Here is a 15,441-nt window from a genome sequence, read left to right on the forward strand (position 1 = left end):
CACACACACACACACACACACACCACAGAGAGAGAGAGAGAGTGTGTGGGAGAGAGAGAGAGATAGTACGTGCGTTCGTAGTTCACGATCATTTGACCTGGTCAATTATTCCATGTGGTTATGTTTCCCTAGGTAATTTTGTTTCTCCGTTCTACACTTTTCCTGTCTTGTTTAACCGTTACAGTGAATGAAAGCGATTAAGTGTTATATAGAAGGCACCACTAGTATATATAACCTTATATATTACCATATTGTGTTGCAAGTGCCGTAAAACATTTACTAAAACTAAACTAGCATCACTGGTAGTTCCCAGTCTTTTCTAACAGTCGATCGTTCATTTCCTTTGACCAGAACTAACTTATTTCCCGAACGTTTGATCTTGTTTGCCGTGACCGCTACCCTGTCACCCATGATCTGTAAGCGGTGGGTGTGGATGTGTCCTATGCGTACACACGATTTACGTGTAGTCACTCAGGTGTTTGTGTTCGAGTGGTTGGAGGGGCGCCATGGATAGATCCTTCTTTTTGTTTTCTTTCCGTGGTTTCTGTTTGTCTACATTGCCCCCCCCCCTCACCCTCCTGTTCTAAAAGATGATAAATCGTTATTGTGTCAGAATATATTTCTTTACTCGTAATTATTTGTGTATCTTTATCTTGACGCCCCCACCCTAAATATGTGTGGTTGGCGGGTGCTATGGTGTAGTTTGCTGATCCTTTCCAATGAAAGTCAATCCTCCAAATCTGTCCTCTTTTTTTTTTTCTTTGTATGTTAGTTTCTAGTAATACCACAGGTCCTTGACACTTACATGGCCTATCTGAATTGCAAGTGCTGGAAAGTCTAACTAAATCAAAGAAAACAAATGCTTATTGTTAAGTCGATGTTTCTCCTTCAACCTCATAATTTCTCCAGCCTTGAGTGTTCAGCAATTCTCTGTACTGCCTCTTTCCCAGTTTAGTACACGACTGTAATTGCTGAGGAAGCAATTATCTAGCTTGCGTGTGGCGTTTGAAGTAAATTATCTCCCGATCCGTGGGGCGTCAGTGTGGTGGTGGCTGTGGGAAGTCCCCGGCTGTGGCCACTTGTCCGGTCAGCCTAATGCTGCTTGGAGCAGGTCTGGACCACAGACACATAGTCCCGCTACTTGACCCAAGACCCGAGACGCGCAACCGGCTCTCTGTGCCCACAGACAGACAGATAACGTGCTGGGTTTGGAGGGGATTGCAAACTGGACAGAACTGAAGACGCCGCTTGGCCTACGTCTGTGGAGGGTTTGGTTCTTTGCTGTAGCACGCCGAAGATGTGAGTTTGACTCCCGTGTAGGGAAGCTTTTAATGGAGCACCTCCGCCTGTCTACTGGGATGTTGTATCGCACTCTTCCCGAGTTGGCCCTGACAGACAGGATCGAAGGAGCCCCCCCCCCCCCCCAAAAAAAAAAAAAAAAAAAACCCGAAAGAAAAAAGAATAAGAATATTTGTAAAAAATGAAATTTAAAAAAATATATAAAGTGTCAATGGGGGTAGTAAAACATTTACAGCATAAGAATATATACGTGTTTAAGACACGGCGAGGTACCAATGTATTGCAACTCTCCTAAAGGAGTATGCCAGTACGGGGTGATCAGGCAATGCAACTTATCACTGCAGCGGTGTAAAAATTAAATGATTTATCTTATTTTGTTTATTTTGTCTGTTTGTCCTACTGTTTCCTTTCACTAATTGACCGTTATTGTGTCGATGTGCTTCTCCGTACTCAATTGTACTCGATCTCACTTGACATGACGCCATGCAGTGTCAAAGTCCCGTTGACGAACTTCTTCAATATTAAAGCACTTCTTGGCCCCACTTCCACTTCGAATTGTCGTATCGCGTGCGCGATGTCAACTCGCTTGGGTAGCTGAAGGGCGCCTTTAATTGGTCCCATTTCTTTTCTTTTCATTTGTGTGTTTTTTCTGTCTGTCTATCACTCTTACTTTTTTAATGCCCGTTGTCGTGCCGATGCCCTTCTCTTTACCCAAATTCGAATGTTAACTCACTGTCCAACTTATGCCTAGCGGTTTGTTAAGCGATGGAGAACTTCACAGTTAGATTCGCATTGGAAGGGGCATTACTTGCATTTATTGATTGTCAGGGCTTCCCCTTTAAATAGATTGTTAACACTTTACGTGAATAGGTGCTTAACGGACCATGTCGAGTCCGCCTCTCCCCAGCATAATGACACATCGTGATGGAAATAGTAGATAGAGCCATAAGTAATTGTATAGAGGTAACGTGGTGTTCTGGTCTGTCCCTCAACAGTGTAATGAAATCGTGGGGAGAGAGGGGGGAATGGGGAGATGGGGTAAGGGAGGGATACATGGGGAGGGAGAGAGAGAGAGAGGGGGGGGAGGGGGCACGTCCGTTAGTTTGTCGGGAGGTATCATGGTATTCTGGTCCTTCAACTTCCCATCGTTATTTTTGATTCATCTTTGCGTGAGATATGTCTCAAGGTATTTGCTCGCATGACGGATGAACAACGAAATTTAACCAGAGACCTTAAGGGTGTACAGGTGGTTGAAGAGTGCCTCTTTTACGACCTACTTCTTCCCTCAGTACTTTCTTATATTGTATTATTTCTGTCTGTCGTTTTGATTTTTTTCACGATCGCTCACTGTCTCTTTATTGGTAACGTTGTCTACAACACGCAGAGAAACGCTCAAAGTCAAGAAATAAACTTATTATGCGTTTATACATGTCGCGGCCGTCTTGTTGCGTCTGTGTTATCGAGCGACCCAGTGTTCCTTTTTCGGAAGGGTTATTTATTTATTTATTTATTTATTTATTTATTTATTTTAATTTTTTTTTATTTTTTTTTGGGGGGGGGGGGGGTGTCAGTGCTACGTGGCAGCTCGCCTCTGTTTTTCTAAATGATGCATATCCCTCGCCAAGTTTATAGTCATCTATAGTGTAGTGGTTATGTTCCAGTTGCACGCAGAAGTGAGTTCGATTCCCGAACAGATGAATTTTTTAATTGAGTGTCTCCGTCTATCTGCCTGGGCGTTATATCGCTCTAAGCCCTGGTTGGCCCTGACATGCATGGTCCAAGAATCCCCACCTGATAAATTATCTAAATGATAAACATTACGAACACATTTTAAAAAAATCTCGGCCATTTTTTTTTTTAGTTGAAAGCCTCTATGTGGTTACTCCTCCTCTTCTTGTTACTCTCCAGTAAGTTAGTAACACATTTGATGTCCGGCACTTAATATGACCCATTTGTGTTGCAAGTGCCGTAAAACTCTTGTTAAATTTAAGGCCTCGGTGACGCTGTAGTATGCACGAAAATGCACCGCTATCGTCGGGTCTGAGGAGATATGGAGTCGGCTTGTGTGTTTGTCGTACTTTTGAGTGGAGAGCACAGCCTGTCTTTGTGGGAGCCGGCGTGGGCGTCCGTCTGTGGTGCGCACTCTGTGGCCTCTTGTGTACACGGGACTAAGAAATGCACGCCTCATTGACATCTAAAAATAATCCGCCGTGTGTAGCGTTATGTTGTGACAGTACACCGTTCTCGTGTGTGGTGCGGGGGACACCCAACCATCGCCTCACACAAAAACGCCTGCTGCAGCAACCGCGGCTTGGGACTTATTGTAGCGAATTTTCCCCGGGTAGTTGCACATTGAGAAGCTAGGAGTTCTTAGCGTCGCGGTGTTAGGGCGCCTCCTGGAGTAAAAGTGCATCTTTTTCTCTTTTTTTGTGGCAAAACGCGACATGTTCCAAATTTTATAATTTTGACATCTAAATATCATTTCAAGCAATGGTAAAGAATGTCATTCGATACCGAAATATTTCCCCTGAAAATGCAATTCCTGTAAACACACACACTGAAAAAAACACCAACCCCCCCCCCCCCCCCCCCAAAAAAAAAAAAAAACCAAACTGACTTCACATGGTAATCAGTGTCTTTGAAATATGAAAAAGCCTAGATTACCCTAAGATACGATGCCAATACGTTTCATACTGCCCCGATACTGTTCACATGTCGAAGTGAGGGAGAAGGTGGTACATGGAGCGGAAGAACATTGAGTGTCTGCCTGATCCGTCTGCTCGGGGACACCGCTTGGAAAATAGACTAGCCTGGACTTCCCCCCGCCCTAGATCTGGGTATCCACATTCACTCTGGTTAGCACACACAAAAGGTGCACTCTTGCAGAACAGCTCTCAATGTCAACTGAACACGTAATACTCAAGCTCTGGTAATAGTATTTATATGTGGCCCTTACATGTGACCACGAGTGTGTTTTGGGATTATATTGCTGACAGGAAGCGAGACTTGAATGGGTGTGGGCGGGGGAGTATGGGGTCGTTTGGAGATTACATTGCTAACAGGGGACGCTAGACTTGGGAATAATTCTGGACGAGAAAAGCAGGGGACGCGGGGCATTGTGGGACATTTCTGCAGAAGTATCAATATAAAATGTAGAGAGTGCAAAAATCAACCGTTCTGGTGTTATTGATGCCCGTATTGCTGGGAAAAGCTAGTCACTCATGTGAATTTCAATGTTTGAAGTAAGCTGTCGTTCTGTAAAATAGTTTTGAAATTGTCTTTTGCTGCGCGTGTTCATGTGCTCCCGCGGCCCGCGTGCGTATTGGCGGGCACACACACACACACGCGCGCGCGCGCGCGCACTGTAGTGTAATGGGTTTCTAATCTAGATCTAGAGCTTGGATGGTATTTTTTCTATTTTATTTAGGGGTGGTACAAATGAAATAGAAAGTATAGTTTAAAAAATGTTTTTGTACGAAACAAACCCATTAAAAAATCTATTGTACCGAAGAAACCCCCCCCCCCCCCCCCCCAATGCTTTGAAACAACGTTAATGGCTGTGAGATAAGAAAGTGGAGAGCCTACTGTGTCTAGCCAGTCTAACATGCACTCAGACTCAAGGTCAACTTGACAGTAAGATAACTGGCCTGATGTAATCAATATGTCGCCTTGCAGTATTTCCTTTACTCTCTAAGTGTCCCCTTGTGATTTCATAAAATGATTTGATTGGGTGGGAGAGTAGTATGATTTGATGGTAATGTCGTGGTAGGGGGTAAGAAAGGAATGTAGGAGTGCTGGTTTTTTTCCCAGGGGAAGGGGGAGGTAAACAGTGATGGATGGTTGGGAGTGAGATAAGGAACAGGGAGGAATAGTGTTTGTATGTTTTTTGGGTTGTTTGTTTGTTGTTGTTTTTTTTTTTGGGGGGGGGGGTAGCTTCAGTTCAAGTTCCTGAGGTTCATAGAAATTTGCAGTTAACTCTCACGCAAGGGATTTGAAGGGGAAAATATCAGTTGCCTACCTGATTTACTCTGTAACTACTACTTTTTTCTTCTTGCTCTTAACTATTTAAGCCCTGAGTTGTTTCCACCATTTCCCTGAGTTTTTTTTTCTGCACACTATGTCTCATATACCCCCAAAAGCTTGCTTCTAACTTCAAAATAGCGAAAACAAAGTCTTACACTTTACTAATAAACTTGGTTGGGGAATAGTTCTGAAAAACAAGCTAAAGCTAACACTAAATAAAATGAAACAGTGGTGACTAGTACTGGACGCTCCCAGTGTCCGATGGGGAAGCGTCTGATGGGGTTCAAAGAGGTAATTCATATCTTGATGTCTTTCAAGCTGATGGTGACATCTGACATTTCTACCTTTAAACCTTCGGACACACCAGTGTTGCTCATTCACCCAATGAAAATAAGGTCAATAATAAAGCACTGAGTAAATGCTTTTATGTGTCTAGAATTTAAACTGAGAGGAAATTAATTTGTCAGTTTCATTGGTAGTGTTTAGTGCACATGCCTTTTGGTCAAACTTTTTATTCAAAAGAAATAAAAAGCTGAAGTTTGGAAAATATGCACTTCTTTTTCTGTGTTATATCAATAGTTAAGGAAGGCCTTTGTGTCTGAACTACATCCATGGGTATGAGGTTTTTACTTACTAGTCCATAATATAGTCATTGTACGCGAGTGTTTTCCAGGTTACCCACAAAGGCAGAGAGTTTTGTGCCAGGATTAACAACAGTGTGTATTACAGTATTTGTTAGGTGCATTAATATACAAATACACAAAAGATCAGCATGATCTTTCTGGTGGGTTATTAGCGTTGCTGAAGTTTAAATAATGTCATTCTTTTTGGTGGGGTTTTTTTTTCAGGGAGAATGGATGTTGTGGACTAAAGAAGGTTATTTGAAATGTAATATCTTTTAGCTGACCCAGGACTTGCATTTTTTTTTCTTGCCCATTCCAGATGAACGTGAGCTAGTCCAGAAAAAGACTTTCCAGAAATGGGTCAACTCTCATCTGATCCGGGTCAACCACAAGATCCAGGACTTGTACGTAGACTTGAGGGATGGACGCATGCTCATCAAGCTGCTGGAAGTGCTGTCAGGAGAAAGGCTGGTGAGTGCAGCATCATTTTGTTTGTGCATTTAAGGCATTGTATTCTGTGCATTTAAGCACGCAGCATTTTATATATATTTTATTTCCAGTCTGGTCTAATTCAGTTATTTCAGATATTTGTACTGGCATGTTAACAGCAAATATTCTTGAAGTAGGCTTATTTGGGGAAAAAAAAAAGATTATTTTTAAAGCCTGAATACAATGTTTTCCTTGGAGAATTTAAATACAACTTGTTTGTGCTTCTTTTTCAAGTGATCCAACCACTTGCTGCCTCTACAGTTTATTTAGTTAAATTAAAGTATAGCCTGCCATTTCAAACTGTTTGACTGCAGGTGTTTAGAGGGTGTTTTCCTCTTTTTTTTCCCTGTGTCGTAATGACACACTCACTCACTCACACATACGCACATGCATACACAGACGCACTCACTCACTTACCGTAGGACTAATATGGATCATCAACCTCAGATTCCAAATTCAGCTAGATAGCAGAATTTTTATTTTGATAGTTTTCTAACTTTTTTTGCTTTTGAGTGCTAGAAGCGTAAAAATGCCCTCAAGAAAAAAACCAAACAAAAAATCCCATAATTTGTGAATATTTTCAAACCAGTCAAGTTTGTTTCTCTAAAATGCATGTTAAATACTTCTGTTTCGGGAGGCAAGACATTATGGGTTAAGTCCTGATGTTTTTTGTTTTATATATTTGTGACAGCCTTGCCTCAATGAATGTTTGCATGTTGTGTGTGTGTATTTCTTTGCGTGTGACAGACTGTCGTAAAAAATATCTTTTGTTTCTGTGTGTAACGACTTTGTCCCAGTAACATTCAGCTGTATGTATGTGTGTGTGTGTGTGTTGGTGAGAGAGGGGGACAGAGAGACAGCCTCATTAAATAAACAACTTCTTCTGTGTGTGTTTGTGCCAGCCTCGTCCCACCAAAGGCAAGATGAGGATCCACTGCCTGGAGAATGTGGACAAGGCCTTGACCTTCCTGCACGAGCAGCGCGTGCACCTGGAGAACATGGGAGCTCACGACATTGTGGACGGCAGCTCTCGCCTCACTCTGGGTCTTATCTGGACCATCATCCTCAGATTCCAAGTGAGTACAAGCTTCTCAGAGTACAGACGAAAGTGCATGCATATACACCCCCCCCCCACACACACACACACAAACACACAGAGAGACACACACAAACACACAGAGAGACACACACAAACACACAGAGAGACACAGACACATACACACATACGCACACACACACACACAGAGACACACAAACACACACACAGAGACACACAGACACACTCACTCTCACATACACTCTCTCTTTTGCACACATGCAAACACACACAAATTCTCATGCACATGCACACACTTACTCACATGTACACACACAACTCATATGGACCATCATCCTGATTCCAAATGAGAAACAAATGTTGGAGAATTGCACAGACTCTCATCCTCAAACACAGACTAGCGACACACCCATGTCCTGAGTCCTGACACACAAACAAACAGGACAGCGGCTGATTTGATTCTTGACTTCTGTTATTTTATGCCTTTTGAAAGAACTGTGTGAATGTTACTGTGTATTTGATAAAGGTTTCGTCACCAATAGCTGATGGCAACCCCTGATTTTTTTCAATTAAAAAAAAATTGTTTTAAAATAATAAATGAAAATGAGATTATTGGCAGTGTTTCATTTTGAGATGTCTTGAATTTTTACCAGTTGTGTATGTCTCGCTAGATGGCACACCTGCTGTTTCTTATATTTTTCATACTGATGTCAAAGATAAAAAGACTGGTTGACCCCTGATAGTTTTACTCTATTAACATTGAAAACGAAGAGTATGGGTTTAGTGCTCTCAGACATGTAAAGTGAGAATGTCTGACACATTTCGTTTTAGAGACCATTCAGATAAACTTTAGTCAGCTATATTTTTTGCAAACTGGTTTGCTTTTTGTACCATTTTTTTCTGATGGACAATCTTCTTTAAAACTTTGTATTAGATCCAAGACATTACCATTGAGGAAGTGGATAACAATGAGACCAAGTCTGCCAAGGATGCGTTGTTGCTGTGGTGTCAGATGAAGACTGCGGGATACCCCAATGTAAACGTGCGAAACTTCACCTCCAGTTGGAGGGACGGGCTGGCCTTCAATGCTCTCATCCACAAGCACAGGTAGGTGGAAAAAAAAGAAAATTATTTATGGGAAAAAAAGTCCCCGAAGCGCAGGTTGATGTATAAAATCTGAGCTTTTGTTGTTGTAAAACTGTTTTAAAAGCATATATCGTCTGCAATTTCAAAAAGCAAAATTTCTCAGGCGAGAAAAAAATGATGTATTCTTTTAGCAATTGTCCCTAAATTATGTGTTTTTTCTTGCTTTTTTCATAGTTAACAATTTGAAGTTCAACCAAATATTTTTTGACTACATGCGACTGATTGATACCACAGATTAGGTAACTGCAATTTTTTAAAAATTATGTTAAAAATTTTTGGCTGACTACTTTTAAAAAACTGGCCGACGATATGTTGGTTGGAAGGAAATGAAAATTTGTTGTTTTTTTAAAATGGGTGTTAAAATGCAACAAAAAAAGCTCGCATTTGGGAAACTTTAAAGTGTCAGGTTTATGGAGACAAGAGTGTATATCTTTGTTTGGTCCATCAATACAAAAATTATGTTCACAAGCTCTTTGGGCTGAATATAGAATACAATATTCATGACCTACAGATTGGGGTTTGCACTCGTTTTACTTCTCGGTATAGCTCAGCATAAAATCCCCCTACACTATCATCTCCTTTCCCCCTACCCTATCCCCCCCCCACAAACACACACTGACACACACTCACACTCACACACACACACACACACACACACACACACACACACACACACACACACACCAGCACCCTCCCACAGAATCCAGAATCGTAGATCTTTGTTGAGATCATACATAATTGATTTGTTGGACAGTATGTTATTGTGTTATTTTGAGATTCTGTTGTTTTTGTATCCAATGTCCGGTTTGATGACACACACGCGCACGCACACACACACACACACACACACACTCTCTCTCTCTCTCTCTCTTTCTCTCTCCATCCCTCTCTCTCTCTCTCTCTCTCCCTCCTCTCTCTCTCTCTCTCTCCCCCTGCTTCCATGTGCTGGCTTTGTTCCAACAAGTAAGGGGGGTGGGGAGAGGGGGGTGGGGGGATGTGGATGCCTCTTCTAGCGCTCTCCAAAACTTGTCTGATTCACTATATTTTGGGTTTGGTTTATGGTGGTTTTGGAACTTTCATGATATAGATTTTACTTATGGCATACAAATGAGGCACAATAGATATCCTGTAGGGGATAATTTGCCTTGTGGTTTTATGCACTGGCATGAGTCAGGAGGCAAGAGTTAAGGAAGGAAATATTGCATGGTGCTGTATTGATTAGGCCCACACAGTATTGATCTCTTTCTGCTATAATGAATGGGATAGCAGTGCTGTTCTTGTTTTTTCATTTTTTTTCTGTGGGGGGGAATAAAAAGGGGGGGGGGGTCACGGTAAATGGACCCATTGTTTGCATTCATGGCTGTCTGAACACAGGCCTGTTGGGCTGGACTTAATATATGTTTAATTTTGTCTTGGTATATCCCTTGACATTTGTATTCTGATGTATCTTTATCTAATGAGGGGTTGAAATAAGCCCTTTTCTCCCTTTGCTCAAAACTGACACCACAATGTGATGAAGTGTTTAAAATATTAATGCTGGGGGGTGCTATTCCGTATGTTTTTTTTGGGTTTTTTTCACTCTTCTTTTTTTTAAGGGATCATTTTACTTGTGAATGAGTGTGCATATGTGTAAGTCGCCTCATACACAGATCTTGTATGTCACCTCATACACAAATTATGCATGTGGATAAAGAACATTTTCAATATTTTGATACTATGATTTGTGCCCTAATGTACAAACATACAAAAGAGCAGCCTGATCATTCTGTGTCCAGCTTAAATTTATATGTTTGCCCTTTTTGTTGTTGTTGGAGGCAGCTAAATGGGTGTATTGGGTAAACTTCCCCCAACTTGTACGTTTTATTTCAATGATGATCAATTACAATATGTTACCTTGTGGCCGTGTGGGGGGCTGGAGGGTACCACGGGTGGGTCTGTTTTTATCCCCTCTGTTGTTTGCCTGTCTTGGTTTTTCCATGCACTAAACAGCTTTTATTGAGTTGATGTGCTTCTCTTTATTCAAAAGATAAAAAAAACCTCCTGGTAGTGTCCAGGAGGCTAGTACATGACAAATTATATTTGTAAAAAGAATCTGAATGACCAATATGTTTTCCCTTCAGGAGTAGTTTGCTGGCTTGCCCCACTGGGAAGCTCTGTTTCTTTTCTTGAAGTCTTGTGTTCCAGTCTTTGTATCGTAAATTCTCCCTTTACTACAATTTAGTTTCCCTGTTTGTGTCAGTGCGTGATCTCTATACGCAAACAATCCAAAGTACCTTTTTAATGGAAGTGTTAAAAAAGGCTTGTTCAAGACAAAATTATTGTGGTAAAAAAACTTAACTGACAATGATGTGCTATTATCCTTTCAGGCCAGATCTGATCCAGTATGAGAAGCTGCAAAAGTCCAACGCCATGCACAACCTGAACAACGCCTTCACCACGGCCGAGGACAAGCTGGGACTGACCAGTCTGCTGGATCCTGAGGGTAGGTCCAAGAGGGGGAAGACCCTTTTTTTCTTCTTGTTTCTTGTTTGGATATGGGCAGTTAAAGGGCGCTGCCTGAGAGGTCCCATTCTTTCTGTGTGTCTATCTTGCATTTTCTCTAGCATGAACATTGAAATGACAATTTGATGTCAATGTGCTTCTCTTTACTCAAGCAAAGAAGCATACTATTGGGTAACCCTGATCTTTGGTCTAAAGTTATGTTGTTGTTCTTGTGACTTTATTGTCTCGTTTGTGGAGGGAACTGTGAAATGCATATTTTCTCTTATTGCAAGCACAGATTCATCCGCAAGCACAGATTAGCTGCACACCCATGTCCGGATACACAAACACACACAGGACAGCAGCTATTGTGATTCTTGACTTCTGTAATTTATCATTTAAATTTTATGCCTTTTGTTTGAAGGGTATGAATGTTAGTGTGCTTTCTTTACTTTCCATGGGTGGTTGGCGGGTGCTCTGGTGTGGTTTGCTTCTTCTTTCCTATCTATTATCTTTATCTCCCCTCCTTCTTTTTTGTTTGTTACTCTCTTGTAACACCTCTAATCTTCGGCACTTATAAGACCTTATTGTGTTGCAAGTGCCATAAAACACTTACTAAAACAAAAACTTCTTTACTTTCCCTCTGTTGTTTCTGTCTGTTTGTCTTACTTTTTTCCCAGCACTAAATGACCATTTTTGTGTCGATGTGCTTCTCTTTACTCAAATTCAAACAATCTTATTGCAGTGTATATTTGTTTTATTTTTTCATTACCGATTGATAATTAGAATAGAACGGATCATTACATTCTATATTTTGTACGTTTCCAGATGTGAATGTGGAGTTCCCAGATGAAAAGTCCATCATCACCTATGTGGTCACATACTACCATTACTTCTCCAAGATGAAGGCTGACTCCGTGCAAGGAAAACGTATCGGAAAGGTCAGCTTTTGTTGTTGTCAGAAGCTATACAAAATTTACATCTTTGGACAACAGCTTCTTTTTGAAAAACAATTCTGTTTCAATGTTAAGGCTTTCATGTTATAACTCTTATCAGGTTTAGAATAATTCACTGCAGTTTTATTTGTTGGTCTTACCATCTGTAAATTGACTTATCTACTCTGGAACTAATTTAAGGCAAACAGATTTCATTGCTTTGTGTCCTGTATGTGTACAAACCGTAGATGGTCAGAGTACCCTACTGATAGGTTTTACTTGTTTTTTTTCCATCTGTTGTTTCTGTGTGTCTGTCATCCTTTTTTCAAGTGCTAAATCACCACTGTTGTGTTGATAGTCTTCCTCTTTACTCAAACTAACAAACAATCTCTGGTACCCACAGGTCATTGACAATGCCATCAACACAGAGAGCATGATCAACCAGTATGAGAGCATGACCTCCGACCTCCTGGAATGGATCGAGCAGACCATCGTCATCCTGAATGACCGCCAGTTTGCCAACTCCTTGACCGGGGTACAGCAGCAGCTGGCAGCCTTCAGCACCTACCGCATCGTGGAGAAACCACCCAAGTGAGTCACTGCTTCTCACGGGACAGAACATTGTTCAGTTCCGTGCCAGTTGTTCTGTGAAGTCTGCAGTTGTACTAACAATAAAATTGGCGTCTGTGGTGTAGAAGCAAGTTCTTTACAGTTGCACTCAGAAGTTATGAGTTTTGCGAGTGTGGAAGTTTATAATTTGATATAGAGTATCCCTGTCTGTCTGCTAGGTTGTTGTTTCCCACTCAGCCTGGGTTGGCTTTGACAGGTAGAGTCAAAGCAACTTATCCTAAATGATACAACTTGTGACTGTGTCAATGGAAGCATGAAGGATTTTGTTGCTTTTTGCATTTCTGTGGAGGAAAGTGCAAGCCATGTGTATTTGTCCTTCAAGAGAAATCATTTCATATGACTGACAAGGCTGGTAGTTGGAGGGCACCACTGGTGGGTTTTTCTTCTTTTCTTTCCCTCTGTGTTTCTTTTCCCCTGCACTGAATAACTTATTGTGTCAATGCGCTTCTCTCTTTTCTCAAACAAGTGGCTGATGAGAGGTCTTATCAAGAACACTACTTCTGTTTTTGAAGAATAACATACTTGTGTTTTTGAAGCAACTTGTTGTGGGTTTTTTTCAATAACAACCTGTTTGTTTTTGTCCAGATTTGACGAGAAAGGCAACCTGGAGATCTTGCTGTTCACCATCCAGAGCAAGATGCGCGCCAACAACCAGCGTCCGTACCTGCCAAAGGAAGGCAAGCTGCTGTCGGACATCAACAAGGCTTGGGAGCGTCTGGACAAGGCAGAGCACGAGAGAGAGCTGTCTCTCAGGGAGGAACTCATCAGGTCAGATATACAAGTTCAATATTGTTTTTGTCCCAATTTCTCAATTTTTCGTTATATTGAGCCCATGAATCCTGGACAATTGTTTAAAAAAGTAAAAATAGACTACTGGCAACAGAAATGTAGTTTCTAAGGAGACTGTTGTGAAGTTCATGATAAGAAATCAAAAAGATGGTACGGGAAAAAGCCCACATGGGCTGCTGACTATTAGAACCATTGGGCAGAGAGAAATGCAGCTCAAAGGATACATAAAGACCTTGAACACCTTGCTTTAACTGCAAAAATACAGTCTCATGAGTACTTCAGAGGGTTTTCTGTTTTGTGTTTTGAGTAAAAAAATGCCTATACCCCTGTAATACTGTCGAATCTGCCCTTACAGCCACATATCTAAGTCAGTTACTTGTACAAATGATTACTTTTCACCTTCCTTCTTACTTTTTTTCAATATCTTAATTTATGACTCTGTCCAAGATATCTACCTGTTGAAGATTACCACTTTTCTCCTCGACTTTGGGTGGCTTTTTGGACTATTTCAGCTGTATTTTATTCTTTATGTGTTTTTCTCATTGTTATTGTTACTTTACAATTGTAACTCCTGAAGCTTTTAGTGTTTGAAATATGTTTAAGCTAACCAGCATGTCCCCCCCTCCTGGTCCTCAGACAAGAGAAGCTGGAGCAGCTTGCGGCTCGGTTCGGACGTAAGGCAGGCATGCGTGAGGAGTGGCTGAGTGAGAACCAGCGACTGGTGGCACAGGACAATTTCGGCAATGACTTGGCAGCTGTGGAGGCAGCCACCAAGAAACACGAAGCTATCGAGACAGACATCAATGCTTATGAGGAGCGTGTCTCTGCAGTAGTGGCCGTGGCGAGCGAGCTGGAGCAGGAGAACTACCATGACATAGACCGCATCAATGCCCGGTGAGTTTGCACACGCCTGTAGCTCTAACAGTGTTTGCTTCCCATGTTGGCAACCAGCATGGGAAGTTGTGGTAAACTACCGGCATGGAGAATTTGTAATATCAAGTTTGAAATTTAGCGTAAAACTTAAAATATGAAGTAAAGTTTGAAATATTAAGTAGAGTTTGAGACTCAAAGTTTGAAATTAAAAGTAAAGTTGTGTTACCTTTGGTACAAAGAGCAGTCATTCGTTCATTGACGTCTCCCTGTCTTGGCATTTTTCTGTCGGTAATATTTGAATACAGCTCGCAAGGCCCCTATCCCTATTCAAATTGTTTGACATAGTTCACAACATCCAGGGTCACTGCAGGGGTCACAGTCACAGTGGGTTTCAGCTATATCTTATAGGCACTGGAAGCAGTGGGCTGATCATGATCATCATGATGCGCAAAGACATGGAGGTTTGTGCTTTACTTTTACCTTCCTGTCTCCCCAGTCGTGACAACGTGCTGCGTCTGTGGAACTACCTGCTAGAGCTGCTACAGGCCCGGCGCATGCGTCTGGAGCTTACCCTCAGCCTCTACAAGGTCTTCAAAGAGATGCTCTACATCCTGGACTGGATGGAAGAGATCAAGGTGAATAACTTGGTGGTCGTAATCCTCAGTGTTTACATTACGTTAAAGTGCAATTCCTCGTACTCTTAGATGGACACAAGGGCCTTTTATACGTTTGTAGAATACTCAGTATTTAAATTACGTTAAAACGCAGTTCAGAGTATACTTGAATTAACATAAACGCCATGAACATCTTGCTCTCAGTTTTAAAAATTGAAGGCAAAATTGGCAGATGTAGACCAAGAATAATTTACTTTGAGAACTTAAACAGAAGGGTGACAAGAGACCAGGTTAATACAAATTTGTTTAAAACATCCAAGTATAGAAATGAGAGGCAAACTGTGATTGATGATGCATTTCAGACCTGGCACTTGAAACAGCAAGAAGAAAGTGACTGTTTATAGTCATGTGTTGTTTCTGAATGAAGTTTCACACATCCTGTCAATAATGTGTAAGGTTCATTTGACACTCCCAATACAATG

At 41.4% G+C, this 15,441-nt stretch overlaps 1 protein-coding gene across 5 annotated transcripts in view; it reads left to right on the forward strand.

Annotated features, from left to right (window-relative positions):
- Positions 1-15,441, forward strand: part of LOC101859991 (spectrin beta chain) — an 81,241-nt gene that overhangs the window by 24,312 nt on the left and 41,488 nt on the right. For all 5 annotated transcript variants that reach the window (XM_035971941.1, XM_035971944.1, XM_035971949.1 and 2 more), the window contains exons 3-11: positions 6,265-6,416; positions 7,337-7,510; positions 8,426-8,598; positions 11,004-11,119; positions 11,947-12,059; positions 12,457-12,644; positions 13,269-13,451; positions 14,109-14,366; positions 14,842-14,980. In XM_035971941.1, the coding sequence (XP_035827834.1) occupies positions 6,265-6,416; positions 7,337-7,510; positions 8,426-8,598; positions 11,004-11,119; positions 11,947-12,059; positions 12,457-12,644; positions 13,269-13,451; positions 14,109-14,366; positions 14,842-14,980 (1,496 nt within the window). The remainder of the gene's footprint in view (positions 1-6,264; positions 6,417-7,336; positions 7,511-8,425; positions 8,599-11,003; positions 11,120-11,946; positions 12,060-12,456; positions 12,645-13,268; positions 13,452-14,108; positions 14,367-14,841; positions 14,981-15,441) is intronic.

Source organism: Aplysia californica, unplaced genomic scaffold (genome assembly GCF_000002075.1).
Source record: "Aplysia californica isolate F4 #8 unplaced genomic scaffold, AplCal3.0 scaffold00020, whole genome shotgun sequence".
Classification (NCBI taxonomy): Eukaryota; Metazoa; Mollusca; class Gastropoda; order Aplysiida; family Aplysiidae; genus Aplysia; species Aplysia californica.